This window comes from Ciconia boyciana, chromosome 6, assembly GCF_034638445.1.
Source record: "Ciconia boyciana chromosome 6, ASM3463844v1, whole genome shotgun sequence".
NCBI lineage: Eukaryota > Metazoa > Chordata > Aves > Ciconiiformes > Ciconiidae > Ciconia > Ciconia boyciana.
This window is the reverse complement of record NC_132939.1, coordinates 30,868,692-30,883,906: the sequence shown is the minus strand read 5'-3', so window position 1 is coordinate 30,883,906 and position 15,215 is coordinate 30,868,692. Positions and strand designations below refer to the sequence as shown.

The 15,215-nt window shown below is 35.8% G+C and overlaps 1 protein-coding gene across 4 annotated transcripts in view; it reads left to right on the top strand.

The window, feature by feature from the left end:
- Nucleotides 1-15,215, top strand: part of TTBK2 (tau tubulin kinase 2) — a 111,322-nt gene that overhangs the window by 70,135 nt on the left and 25,972 nt on the right. For all 4 annotated transcript variants that reach the window (XM_072864905.1, XM_072864902.1, XM_072864904.1 and 1 more), the window contains 7 exons: nucleotides 759-824; nucleotides 1,415-1,507; nucleotides 2,541-2,666; nucleotides 5,710-5,867; nucleotides 7,478-7,691; nucleotides 8,903-9,114; nucleotides 10,313-10,916. In XM_072864905.1, the coding sequence (XP_072721006.1) occupies nucleotides 759-824; nucleotides 1,415-1,507; nucleotides 2,541-2,666; nucleotides 5,710-5,867; nucleotides 7,478-7,691; nucleotides 8,903-9,114; nucleotides 10,313-10,916 (1,473 nt within the window). The remainder of the gene's footprint in view (nucleotides 1-758; nucleotides 825-1,414; nucleotides 1,508-2,540; nucleotides 2,667-5,709; nucleotides 5,868-7,477; nucleotides 7,692-8,902; nucleotides 9,115-10,312; nucleotides 10,917-15,215) is intronic.

Genomic DNA, 15,215 nt, shown 5'->3' with positions numbered 1-15,215 from the left:
TAGTAATTATGACTATTATCAATTATATAATTCTTTTTGTAACATTTTATTTGAAGGAAAGAAGGATGAGAAAACATATTCTGTGATTATAAAACACCTTATGATCATACAATATCTAGAGTGTCAGGGAGGAAATGCTGGTATTCAGAAACTAGAAAAAAAAGAAATATTTTTAATTGGTGCCTGTAGTGCAGCCCTTGCTATTTATTGCTCAGCCACAGCTTTGAGCCTTACCTGTGGCTTTCCCTGCTTTTGGAATTTCTCAAAAAATTGATTGGTTTGCTAGTTCAGAAAATAATTTGTGAAAATGTCACTAGCACATTTCAATAAATAGCTGGTTGTCTGTTCATACCACATTATATTGGTGTATTTTAGCAAAGTGGAAGAAACCATTATAGTTTAGATCCTGTCAGAATTTAAAACCTCAAACTTCTAATAGTTAAAACCAAGAAATAATTTCATTATTGGAGAAAAAATAGTTCTGCCATATAGCTTTTTTGAGGGATGAGGTAAACAGGACTTGATGCCTGTGGAGAACAAAAACTGACATGAGTAGATGGTTTAAAAAACTCTGACATATGTCACTGTGGTGCCTACTTGGATTTCCACTGAAAACTTGTAGAAACATGGTAAATTGAAATAAAACAAAAAGTCTCAAATGATATTTGTTGTGGCTCCATACTTACTTTGTAGATGCCAAGTTAAGTAGTCAGAGGGTTTATTTCTGACAATAAGAGTCTTTTTCTGTTCTTTGACAGCCACGAGCTGTTGCTGGTTTTCGAGGAACAGTACGATATGCATCAATCAATGCTCATAGAAACAGAGTGAGTATCTCAATCTAGATCATATCCATCTCATGTAGCTGAAGGCAGTCAGTAATGCAGTTGCTATTGACTTCCTTTTTTGTATTCTTATGTGTGTATTTATTATGTAGAAATAAATACTTATAAATTTTGGGAAAGGATAATATACTTTACAGTTGTCGAGGGTAAAAAAGTTATTGTTGTAGAAATAATAGTGGTTTTAATAGTTACATTTGGTGTTCAACTGTATTGTAAGTTAATAAATTAAAAAGGTGAAGTTACTGAGTTTTATAAAATACATAATGTTCAGTATGTCGTCTTAACATCATACACTAAAGGAATCTGAATAAACAGCTCTTCCAGTATAGAGATTTGCAATGTTATTTTAACACACTTCAACTTCTGTTTTGTTTCTCTGTATCTTCTACGCAACTTGTATGTTTCTACTTAAAATAGTTGCTGGATTTAACTATATGAACTTGTTTTGCAGTGTTGATTATATTAATTTTTATTTATAATAATTTAAGTCTTCAGAGCAGTAAAGAATCTATCCTCCCTTTTGTCTTATAGGTATTTGTAAGATGCATTAGAATAATATTCCTTTTTTACAGGAAATGGGTCGGCATGATGACCTCTGGTCCCTGTTCTACATGTTGGTGGAATTTGTGGTTGGGCAACTGCCTTGGAGAAAGATAAAAGATAAGGTAAACCTAGAAGTGAAACCAAAGAGCACAAGGGAGCACACAGGCACTTCTGGATTGCAAGCAAATGCTGTGATAAAGATTCCACTAAGAATCACTGGTTCATTAATTTTAACATCACATTTTCCAGTGTTTTCTAGTGTTAGTTCTCATTGCTAGTGTCATGGTATATAAAGCAATCCAATTTTACGAACTGTTCTAGGCAGGAAGTGGACTGTGCTTCTAGTTTGCGAATGTTTTAAAAGGCAAAAGTATGTGTATATATGCCACTTATTTCATTTTCCTGTTTTCACTTGCATACTTTTTGATTTCACCTATCACACATTTAGAATGTCTTACCTATTTTGATTATTTGTGAAATGGGCATTTCTTATTTGCTGGTGAACAAAAGTCAATCAGTCAATATGCAGTAGTGCCTTTAGTCATATATCACAGGTGAGGTATGTGAAGAAACAACGTCTACTTAGCCTATTATTCTTTCAACTTCTTTTGAAATTAGATTGAAACAAGGTTACTCTCTGATGTGGTTTATGCATTGGTAGAAGACTGTGGTATATACGTAGCATCTCTTTTTTGGTTTTGATTTTCTCATCTTACACTAAACGGGATTTACTAATCTTACACAATATACTGTGATGACCAAACATACATGAAAAAGTGACTGAAGTTCAGATGCTGCAATACAATATTTAAATCTTTAAAACACGCTTTTTAGAAGGGTTGGAGTGTCTAATGACAGCCCTTGATATCAGGCAGCATTCAAACACAGCAGAAAATAAAATGGCTTTTCATATTGAATTTGAAGTTTATCCATTATTTTGCATGTGTACTGAGGGCAATGACAGAATCTCTTACCTTGCTATCTGATGTAGAATGGCCTTCTTCAGTACTATTCAGTGTAATGTACTTTATGTAATGTACTGTAATGTACCATCTTTCTGGCCAGTAGTGTATTCAATGGCTGTAAGATACAAAGTGAATATGTTGTAGCAGAGAATGAAGGCGTGTTAATGTTTGTTGTGTTATTTACTCCTAGGAGCAAGTGGGCTCCATTAAAGAAAGGTACGAGCACAGACTTATGTTGAAACATCTTCCTCAAGAATTCAACATCTTTCTGGATCACATTTCTAATTTGGATTACTTTACAAAGCCTGATTACCAGGTAAACATTTTTACTATTTTGTCTTTCTGATTTTTAAATAGCAGAATTTTATGCTGTTTCATCTTCAATTTCCTTTGATTGCATTGTGTAGTCTTGGTAGTGATTATGGATTGTGCCACCATAAGGTTATTTTAATGACCATCTAGTGCCACAGAAACTTTGCAGTTCAAAGATGTCATTTTTTTCCATTTGTGAAGAGTAAGGCCGTTAAGTTTCTAAAAACAATTGACAGTTGCTTTGCAGTCAGTTTTCTGTTAGGATCAGGTGCTGTCCTACTGTCGTAGCCTCTAGTGGGTGCTCCTTAAGTTAACATCGATCAGATTGTTTTCTCAGTGATAGTCATTCTGGCAGTTTGCCAAAATCTGGAGCTCAGCACTGACAATTTATACAGCTAGAGCACAACATGCAGCCATGGTGGGTTTTTAAGACTGAAGTACTGCCTACAGAGATCACCACAAACCTAGTCATTTTTCTTTCTTTAAGAGAGTATTGCCTGCTGAAATTGGACAGCCTCAGCTCGGTGATAACTTGATAGGTGCCGAGAGGATGTGCTATAGAATATGTGTCTTATTCACTCAGTGTTGACCCATGATTTAACAATAAATAAAACTCAAAGATAGAACTTTGTTCTATACCAGTATGTGGAAAGCAGCAGAGGAATGCTCAGGAAAAGCAGGGAGGGAGAGACTGAGAGTTTTTTCAGTCTCACAAACTGTGGGAGAAGTTGAACTGATCTAACATCACACCATGACAAGTTGTCCCTGTGTGCCTTCCCTCTGGCTCCCAGAAACACATGTTCCTGTCAGCTTCCCACCTGCATTACCTGTCTGCCTCTGTGCATTTGTTCAACTCAAACCATTCCCTCAGCAAAACCAGAGGGAATGGTTTTCTGCTGGTGTGCAAGCTGAATTGGTTCAACTGAATAATTCTGGAATTGTAACTTTGGTAAGAATTATTCCTGTGCTTTACTTGGTAAGATTAACAGAGAAATCGAGATATATAAGACTCAAAATAAGACCTGAAAATCTCAAGGGATAACTAATTTCCTGTAAGTGAATTTCTCTAAATGTACTGGTATGTTCATCTAAACATTTGCAAAAAAAACCCATCAATTTTTGTGCAAAAATTTGAATGTAAAAAAATCTTATTTACAAATACAGATGATGTTCAGCATTCCTGAAAAATAAATACCTTGATTTTTTTCCTTTTCTATTACAAATTTCCATGGAATTTTTCCTATAGTTTACAATTAAGTGAGGAAAATGGTTAAGAAAGTTTTGAGTGTTTTGTATGCCTAGTTACAAAGATGACTCGGATTTATTTTTTTCTTCTGTGGTAAAAATTACTGATTGCAGAAGTTTTGATGTTGTGTAGAAAAACCTTGATTGTAGACTGGTAAATATGTTTTATTTACAGTATATATCCTGAATGATAAAACACATACACAGGCATCTTTTTGCAAAACCTTTTTCTGTGATCTACTTGTATCTAACACAGCACATGCACTCAGGGATTAATGTGATACTAGGACAGTTTCTCCATGATAGAGACAGCCCAGTAATTTACAGTCCTCTGGTCATGGAACATTTGCAGTTGTGTAGCTGCAGCCTGAGCCTTCTGACACGGTCTTGCTCATGTGCTTTAGAGGTGGTCTTATTTAGAGCGGTGAGAAAGTGCTTTACTTTCCATGGTCAGTTAAGCTCTGGTCTCTCTTAACTAGTATTTGTTGTAGCAATGCTATTCATACCTTCGATACGTATCATTCATTGTTCATATTTATGGTTAGGCACCGAACAAGAACGTGCATGGTCAAGATCTGTGCTTTGAAGAGTTTACAGTGTAAAAAGCTCATCACATAGGCCTAGAATCCACATTTGATTTGGCAATGTCAGATAGGTTTATTTTATTCAGGTATTTATGCACACATTGCCTCAGCCTCCTGACATCATTAAGCATTTGAGTTTGTATTTGCATTATAGCAGAAATTGTAGAGAAGATTTAAAGGAGAATGACCTTAAGCAGTGTCTCTGAAGTCATTTTTAAGGTTTACAGGAAGAGGACAATAAAGGAGAGTACGTATGGGACAGAGAGTAAACTATGGCTTTGTGCAGTTCAGTAGGGTTTCAGAACTGACTGGGATAGATGGCACACCGAAGGTTCTTGAGAGCAAGGATAAAATGGATATGACCACTTTATACAAGAAAAATGATCCAAACTTCCCATCCATTTTAAGTTGCCAAAGGGTATGTGTTTTTAAAGGAGGCCAGAGAAAAATTTTCAGCATCCTAGACTGGAAGAAGGAATGAAAACTAAATTTTTAGCTTTTTGGGAAAAAAAAAGATTCACTTTAGAAATGTTACAGAGTAAGAGATGATGTGATATGGACACAGCCTTCCCACCAGTGACTAGAAGGAGACAGTTTTTTCACAAGGAGAGGAAAGTGGATGCAATTTCTTTTTCTGTCATGGACACAAATTGTTCTAGATGCGTTTTCATAGCATAAAATGAGGCTCGAAAGCTTCCAGTGTGACATTTCTGTGGGATTAATGTCAGCATTAGATAAAGTAAATGATAAGTGGTTCTAAATGACAGAAATGTATTAATTAGCAAATCAGTACCCTTCCCTCCATATTCCTCATTAATTTCCTTGGTTTCTAATGGTGTTACCAAATATATTCTTTTATCTTCCTCTGCTGGAGAGCCATTGGATGCTGTTCTGCAGCAATGTAGTCATGCCTCTGTGTGTGTGTGTGTGTTTCTGTCTTTTTATGGAAGCCTATGGTGTTTCTTTGCCTCTACTGCTAAAAACGCAGATGTGTTTGTTGTTGTTGTTTTTTTAAATAAAACAGAATTTTGCATATCTTCACTTTGAAACCTTGGAAAATGAGAAATAGTTAATATAAAGAACTCTGTCCTTTTTTTAGAAAATTGTCAGTCAAAATCTTCAAGAAGAGACATGTTAAAGTATTACAGGAGGATATTTCTTAATTGCTTGGTCTCTTAGACAAAAATGAAGCTTATTAACTTTTTTCTTAATTTTTAGCTTCTCATGTCTGTGTTTGACAACAGCATGAAAACATTTGGGGTTATTGAAAGTGACCCTTTTGACTGGGAGAAGAGTGGAACTGATGGCTCTCTGACAACAACAACAACTTCAACCACACCTCAGTTACACACTCGTCTTACTCCAGCTGCAATTGGGTATCTATGCACATTGTGGTCACTTGAAAAGCAGCCGCAGAGTACCAAAGGGAAATTACCTCCATAATTTAGGTTTTTTCTGCAGGATGTTGAATAAATAGAGGAATGGAGGTTTGGGAGCATTTGAAGTATTTCCCTTTTTAGGGCTCCTGTTTATACTATCATGAAAGATCAGCACTGCAGTCCTAAATTTATAGCAATAAAAAATAGTAGCTCAGGAAATTGCATGTGAATTTGCTAGTCCATCCTTTGCTAAATCATATTTCGTGAAACTAAATGATGCGTCCTGAGTCTAACTGCCTGGAAATAAACCCATTGTTTTCTGTAAGCTTGGAATAAACTACTAGCTGCAATTTCCTTACAACTTTGAAAAATGAATGGATTTTATAGGAAATTTGGAAATAGATTTTGGTCATGTTTAAAATAATATTTAATGTGGTCTTTGAGATGTTCTGTAATTAAGCAAGCTGGATGAGATGTGATGTTTAATAATACCCATACTCATCTCAGGGGACTGAAGAATGTAAGAGGTGTTTATGGGTGAGGAGGAAGACTTTGTGCCTGTTCTAGGCCTTGAGTAGATCAACTTTTTATCTAAGAGTCACAAAGGTTGTGACGTGGGAGTTTTGACAGTGTAGTGAGGCTGAAAAATGCCAGAATTTCATGTAGAATATATTAAATTCCCAGGATTTTGAGGTAATTAAAAAAAAAAAAAAGTGTTAAAATAAATGTCAGTCAGGACATTATCTGGTGTGTTAATATTACACAGTTGTATGGTGTGCACTATTGAACACACTGAAGTTGACAAGAATTTTGTGTATCATTCAGTCCCATTATCACGCTGGAGTTATTGATAGTCTTGGCTGCAGTTAACAATTTTGGTAACTGTAAAGGAATGACTTTTAATTGACCTTCTGACCATTCACTTTTTAGGAATAGCATTGCTTCAGTTTCAGATACTGAGCTAAGCCTTAGCCCTATTTAGCCCCAAGTCAATGGGACTACAGAACTTTCATTAAAATGTAACGTCTTGTTAGTGTTATACTTATGTTTTGATTATCAATACTTGGGCTAAAATAGCACTTTGATAAGAATAGTGATTAAAACTGCATTTAGTTTGCTGAGTGATCTCTCTTCCTCACACAGTATGTTTTGTTATTCTACCAAATTTTGGGGAAAAGGAAACTATATTATGAAAGTTGCCATTAATTTTTTTAATAGAAAAATCTGTGTAGAACAGTCAGGAGCGAAGTTGAGCCTGGACATGATCTCTAACAAATTTTCTCAGAAGTTGCTTTGAAAACATTAAAAAACCCAGCTTTTAAGTGATTGTTTTTTCATTTACACCTTTTGTTATGTGCCTGAATTAAAGAAACATAAATTGTGAAAGCCAAGAAGTAGGGGTTTTTTTTATATTAAATAATTTACAAGATTTAGTTTTCTACAGAAGCATGTTTTTGCTTGTAATTTTTTGTTTCTACCTTTCTTTTAATAGAGTAGAAAATAATTTTGAGTAGAAAATAATTTAGAGTAGAAAATAATTTCAAGAAACACATTAGAGTCTCAAAATTTTTACCTTTCCAATTTTTTTTTTAAAACTACTTTTGTAGAATTGCCAATGCCACTCCTATCCCTGGAGATTTGCTGCGAGAAAACACAGATGAAGTGTTTCCTGATGAACAGCTCAGTGATGGAGAGAATGGTATTGTTGGTGTCTCACCAGAGAAACTACCTGGATCCCCTGGGCATCAGCGTCCTCAGGAAAAAGACGTTTGGGAAGAAATGGATGCAAACAGAAACAAAATAAAACTAGGGATCTGTAAGGTACTTACAAATCTGCATTGTGAAGACCATCTTTGAACACTTTCCTGTCCTCATAGCGCATATAAGATATAATTAATAATGCAGTTTTACTAATATTGATTAGCCAGAATGGTCTAAGAAAACAAGATTTATGGTAGAGCTAACACATTTTATTAGTGATTTATATACTGGAACAAGCAGACAAGCTTTTGGGCCTTGTGTCACTTTATCAGGTCTTTATGATGGATAGTAGATCGCTGATAATTTGAGATTCTCTGTAGTTTATTCATGTTCTTCAGACATGATTCTGATTCTTGCTTACTGAATGAAACCAAAGCAAATTTCCTGCATCTTGCATGTGTAGAAGTTAGATACTGAATATACAATGTCATGGTTTAACCCTAGCCAGCAACCCACACAGCCACTCACTCACTCCCCCCCGGTGGGGTGAGGGAGAAAATCGGAAAAGTAAAAGTGAGAAAACTCATGGGTTAAGATAAAGACAGTTTAATAGGGAAAGCAAAAGCCGCGTACGCAAAAGCCCTGTTTCTTGATATAAAAATGTTTTGAACATGAAGAGGGATCTGCTACTGAAATGTTCTTTAGCTAGGAGAGCTGTCTAGTTTTGAGGTTGTTACTTCTTGTTTACTAGCAAAAAATGTATTGTGGGAAAGAATAAGGCATGATGCCTAATTTCAAAAGTGCTTATTTGTTTGGTTATTTTTTTACCAAAGAGGGAGAAAGATAGAATCTGGTTGGACTAAAACATAGGTCTAAGTCACAGAAATATCTACTAGATTTAGTGTATAAGTGTTATATGCTCCAGAGAATCATAAAGGCGGCTTGGAAACTAACTTCTCTTTAATAAGAGCAACTGACTGTAAAGCAGACTGAAGATGCTACCAAGTGCCAGGTTTCAGACTATTATTAAAGAAAATTTCAGAGGTAGGTGTGAAGTATCAGAATAAATTTAAGTGTATGACTGGGTTTTTGAGACTCCCATTCTCAGACCTGCCCAGAACTAGTATATTACTAGTATTTTGTCTGTTGTAGGTGTGTGCTGAAGAGCATATCTAAACTGCCTTAACTATGGCATGAACTTAAGGACCATTCCAAATAAAAATTGGCTTATCACTGGCTGAAAACCTGGATGGTATTCACCACATAGTACCTTGTCTTCCTCTGTTTTGCTGCTCCTAGTGAGTTACATTTTTACTTTACCTTTTGCACAGGCTGCCACAGAGGAAGAAAACAGCCATGGACCAGTGAATGGAATGCTTAATGCACCAAGTCTCGGTTCTCCAATTCGTGTTCGCTCAGAGACCACCCAGCTAGACAGAGATGTCCCACTTGTGCGAAAGTTACGTTCAATTCACAGCTTTGAACTGGAGAAGCGTCTAACATTGGAGTCAAAGCCAGACACTGATAAATTTCTTGAGACCTGGTAAAGAAATTATTTTATTTTTATGCTTAGATCTTTTCAGGGTATGTAGTTAAGATACTATCAGCTTTCCTCTATTGTGTGAAAACCAGGAATGGAGCTGCTGAGTTATGCTTATGCAAGCTACAGCAAAGTATTTACTATGTTCATACTATTGCTCGATTAATGGATTTCACCACTTGGCAGCTTCTTTAAAGAAAGATTATTGCTAGTGTACAGGTAAAGTCGGACTTCCACACTTGAGAATTTTTTATTTCAAGACCTAGTGGTGTAATCCTGATGCTTATTACCTTTTCTTCAGTGGGATACTCTTGACAGTCAGTACAACTCATCCTAAATAAGAATGATGACATCAGGTGCTCAATAGAGGTAACATGGAATTAGATTATATGACATGAGAAGAACAGTTTACAAGAAGTGGAGTTATGAAGTCAAGTTAGAAATCTACCTGCATGCCGCAGGTTTAGTTACGCCCAAAGGTGTTACACCAACATAAAAAAATCTTGATAGAAGACAGAGGTCTTAAAATGGAATTTGAAGGTAGAGAAGAGACAGATGCATGAGAACAGATTCAGTCAATTTGCCTATGTGTAGAAAGAATAAGGGGAGAAGGACACGGTGAAATCTGACTGAAAGGCAAAGGCTGAGTGGGGACAGTAGAAGACAGCTGAGATGCTGACAGTGGCAAAATCCTTCTAAATACATCATAGGGGGGTTATGAATTTGAATTTGTTTGATGAAGCAAGTTATGCAAAGCATAAATAAGGAATCAATCAAAACAATCAATAACATTCTTCTTGAAAGCATCTACTAACTGCTGCTGGAGACATCCATTTCTTCTGTTCTGCTTTGAGTCTCTGCTTTGTAGCATAAATTAAGTACAGTGGACATCTGGTGGTAGCCTCACCACTGAGCTGGTATCCACTCACTATTCTCCCTTCTGGTAATTACATTTACAATACAATACATTACATTACAATTACACTTACAATATGTGCAAATTTCTAAGACCGTCCGTGCATTTTTACTTGACACAGTTATTTGTCTCAAATTGTGGATCTTTCAACCATTGTAGATTGTTCTAAAATATGACGACAAATTTTTGTATAAATCTAGTTTTCCTCTACTGAAAAAACTCAAATGTAGCTTACATTATTTAATTGATTCTTAACTAATTCAGATATTAACTTCTTTTCTTAAGTTTGGAGAAGATGCAGAAAGACTTGAATGCTGCGGCGGAGACTCCTGTTGCTGCTGTTCCTCCTCTTTCTCAGAAAACACCCACTCCTGCTCCTGCGACTACCCGCATGGACCATGTTTGGCACTATGATGAAGAATATCTTCCAGATGCTTCAAAGCCTGTGTCAGCTAGTTCTCCAGAACATGTTGATGGTGGTGTTAGCAATGGATTTGTAGCTGTCAACTTAAGCTCCTGCAGGCAGGAGGTTGATTCTAAGGAATGGGTGATAATAGATAAGGAACGGGACTTGCAGGACTTCAGAACAAATGAGGCTTTAGGGCACAAAACGACTGGAAGTCCCTCAGATGAAGAGCCAGAGGTACTACAAGTTCTAGAGGAGACCCCTCCAGAAGAGCAACCCAGACAGGGTGGATGGGCAGGAAACAGTGTCCATGCCAAGAACCAAACCTCAAGGGTGGAGTTTGTTCTAGCCATGGAGTGTCATCCTGCTGCTTCCGAACAGCTTACAGATAAATTGGAACTTCTGTCCGGAGCTGCTGGACAGCTTCTTGCAGCCACTCCTACAAGTCCTATGGAAGCTCAAGCAGAAGGAGCACTCACTCCGGTAAGAGAAACAGTTGCTGTTTTGTTGACCTCTCTTTATTCAGAATTATATGAGGAGATAGTAAGAGAAAAGGCAGTGACTAAAATACCGTAGTGTAGCAGAAATTCCTAGTTTCATCAGATATGGGACTTGATTCTTGAGGAATGATCTTCCATGTTCTGTTACATGAATGTTTACAGAAGCTCCCCATGCAGTGCTTCCTAATCAATGAGAGATACACATGCAAATACATGTTCATTATATTTGCAGTACATAAACATAAAATTACAATGAATATGTAAAATACTGTGCTACAATGTTTCATGTGTTTCAGGAAAAGCCTAAATAGCTGAAATTAAAGAAACAGAGTTACTTGCTCTCACCATCATTGGTGTAGTGTTTTGTTTTGGAATTCCCTTTGTTTCTTCCTGTTTCTTCTGAAATTTCTAATGGTTCCTTATAAAAGGCAACAAGGTGTTTGTATAATTGTTGCTACTTCTCACTTCCAAGATAATTTTGCAACTACTGCTTTGCTCCCAGAGTTTTCTCTTCACTAAGACAGATTGCTTTGCTTCCATTGCATTCTCTTCTTATTGTGTTTCTCTATCTTTTCTAAAAAATTCTCATTTGCACAGGTTTTGAACATTTACTTTTTTTCTCCTCTGTCACTGATTCTAAACAAAGACTTCTTTGGCTTTACTTAAGGAGGAAGTGAGATTAATGGTTAAATGATTGGGAATCAGCTCCTGGTGTTATTTCTCCCATTTTCTCAGTAGATATTGTGTCATCTATGATATAAAGGACAATTGTTTCAAGCTCCTTTGAGCCAAGAAACCTGGCTGTACTTCTCCCTTGCTTATCACCACTTTTTATGAAAGTTTCTAATGAGCTGGCTGTAAAAGAAACTTGTCACCAACCACTCATTTATTATAAGGTGTGGCATATCCTTTATGGTGAAAATTAACTACTCAGTGTAATTAACTACAGCTGTACAGTAAAATTTCAAATACACCTAGGTTCTCACGGAAAATGCAAGATCATATCTTTCTTACAAGATTATATTTAGATATCATACTTTGTAAATTACATAATTTATAGAAGATTCATTTTGCATGATTCAAAATACAGAACTGTGTTAAACAACAGAAGATTTTTGAGATTTAAGTTGAAATATTAGTTCCATGAAAGAGTTTTTGATGGGTTAGAAACTTGTAAAGGTGAAAAATTAATTTAAATTGCTCAGTTGTTTTCAGTTGTTCAAAATATTAGTTTTAGTAAAACAGACAAGAAAGAGCAACACTTAGTCCTGTACAAAATACTAATTATCAGGTGTTTTTATTTTGAAAGCCATTAAAAAACAGCTTGCAATTTTGTATGCAAATGCACTATCCCACTTTACACAAACTTAGCTCTTTTTGGGGAAATAGCTATTTTACTTAAAACAAAGTAGAGGTGATATAAATATAATATACTACAGTGCAAGTAATGGACAATATCTTTATCTGGAAAGGAAAAAGCTTCTGAGCAGGGGAGGAGAAATAGTTATAAACAAGGTCAATTAATTATAAGATGTATTGGAAGAAATACTGGCTGAAGTAGACACTGGGGAGAGATTAGCTTTTAGTTTGGTTTTGCAAGCAGGTAAGGGATATTTGTCATGACCTCAAAAATGGGGGAAATGAATATGGTTTATCTTATCCTGGAAGGGCAATTAGTGCTGTGAGAATGGCAAGATGAATGGCAGGAAGGAACTTGCTGTTTTGAAGGTGAATCATGTGGAATTGAAAATATAAACTGAACTGGGAATAAAGAAAATAGAAATTACTTGGCTGATTTAGAAACTGGGAACAGAGTGTGTCTATGCAGTGTGTCTATTCCAACTGTGATGGCAATTTGTGGTAGTCTTCCATATACTTCATTAGCCTTTGAAAGCCGAACAAAGCCCAGGAGGATATTTGGGGTGAGTTGTTCTTTCTGGCCTTTGTCAATGGTATTCCACTTCATAAAAGATACTTCAATATTCCTTGAGGTGGGTACCGGAACCTAGCTGTTCTTATAGGTGAGTGTCCTAGTCACTTCACATGGAGACAGTATGTATATGCCTCTTCATACAGTAATTCTCTCTGTCCCAGAGTCCTGGTGACCTTAGGGAGCTGTTTGGTAGAGTCCTTTTCCTTCTTCCTCAAAGCATTTACCCACCTGAAACTGTTCTTTGAATGCAATCCTTGTTTGCGGATCAAATGTTTTTGTTCTTTAGTAATTTTATTTAGGTAGCACCTTCCTGACAATACAAATAATGGGCAAAGGGTTGTATTTTACTTTTCTGATGATTAAATTATATTGCACCAGTTACTAAGAGCAGGCTTGGATTCAAGAATGTAAGTTTAGGACCATAAATCAAATGACTGAAGTGTTACTAAAAGGGGCTAAAAATAGATGTTGAAATTATAGTAGTATAATAGCTTAATATAATTTCTGAAACAGTTCACTCATTTCAAACGGTTTGAAACTCTAGGACATGTCAGCATTCATGGTCATCGTGCTTATGCATATACCTTCCATATGGATTTCTAGTGACCTGCTTCACTGTCACTTAGGAGAACGTCTGATGAATTATGTTCTTTGAGCTTAATCTGATAGGTTTGTTAAATATGCAAGCAGTTACTTCAATGGTGAATGAATAAAACAGTTTTCCTGTTTTATGTATTTTTTTTATTTTTCATTTTTACTTTGATGATTCTTCTTTATTCTTTCTTTATTTCTTTCAGGGCTTTATTGCTCACTATTTAAGTTGTAAGTAGTAGCAAGGATGTTTCTGTATGAGAAACTAAAGGTTCATATACTCACCCATAATTTTATTTTCTCCTGAAGGAAAGAAATTGCTGGTCTGCAGTCCTTCCATTTGTAGATAAATGTTCTTCCCGAAATTGTGTGTGTATGTGCATTTCCTGTAACTGATGATAATATAATTTCTTACTTGTTTCACGCACCATCAGTATTCTAATAAGAATGTAAAGTTGTAGCAGTTCAGGAAGGAAACCTGAACTCAAAAAATAAAAGAGAAAAATGCATAAGTTATTGGCTTGGGGATAAGCAAGTTTCAGGCATAAAAAATTACAGCAAATTATGCTCTCTATTATGAAAAAAACCTGCAGGTAAGAGAACTAATTTACATGTTATCAGTCATGGTTTTCCAGTGTCATACAGATTCTGTGTGCTACCAGCAAATACCAGTTTGATCTGGCTCCATCATGGGCACATGGTCACATTTCTGTTGAACTATTGAGAGCATACTAGGGTATATATGCTGACTTTATGCTTTCATAATGGCTTTATGTTAACTTTGGCTGCAGGAGGGCAGACAGTACCTGATTTGCTGTAATATCTGTTGGTATGAAGTTAATCTGTCAAAAGAATTTGAACTGATCTAGACTAATGATGAATTTATACTGGAGCAGCACTTTGCATCACACAGGTCTATTTTTCTTTTCCTTGATCTGGTACTAAGAGACTAAAGCTGGACTTGCTGTGTTCTTGAACCATGGCCTCATTAATTTACTGTGTTTGTATTGAATTGCAGTGAACTACATACAGTGCATGCACAAAACTTTGCAACATATATTTGTCAAGCAGATATTTCAGCAAAGAAATAATAGTGGAGTTGAAGTAATCCAATATCTAACAGCTAATTCTATTTTCATCTTCAGTTTAAATTAAACAACAGTTTGCTCTGGTCACACTTGGTGGGCAGTCTAATACCATATATGTATATGTGTATATATATATATGCAGGGTTATAGAAGAGGTTTGACTGTGTAAATCTACTTATTTTTATTATTTAGAAATATTGCTGAAATTAGCATTTTGTACATTGAGGTACTATTATGTTTTATCAAAAACATGCTTTTAAATTTCCATTTATTTCGGAGTTCTAAGTTGTCTAATTTTCATGTACCTTCTATCCTCATTTGCTGCTTTTATGAGATACTGGAAAGACTAGTTTTTTTCAGTTGAGAGACAGCTATGCATTATGGGAACTGAAGTTTTAGGATTGACACAATTGAAAATACCTTTTCCTTGGAAACTGAAGTGCTTGATAGGTGCTCTCTGTTTCCAAGGAATACAGATTAGAATTGCAAGTACCATAGTAGGAAACAGAAAATCACCTTCATGAAGCTTGCAAAAAGTTTCCATATCTCTACTCTTCGTGGTTTTGTCTAAATATACTTGGAACAAAGATTTGCAGACTGTATATAGCAATCTCCTTTACAGGTATTTAGATGTGTCACCATCAGATATTTATTCAGCGCTAGAAAAGGT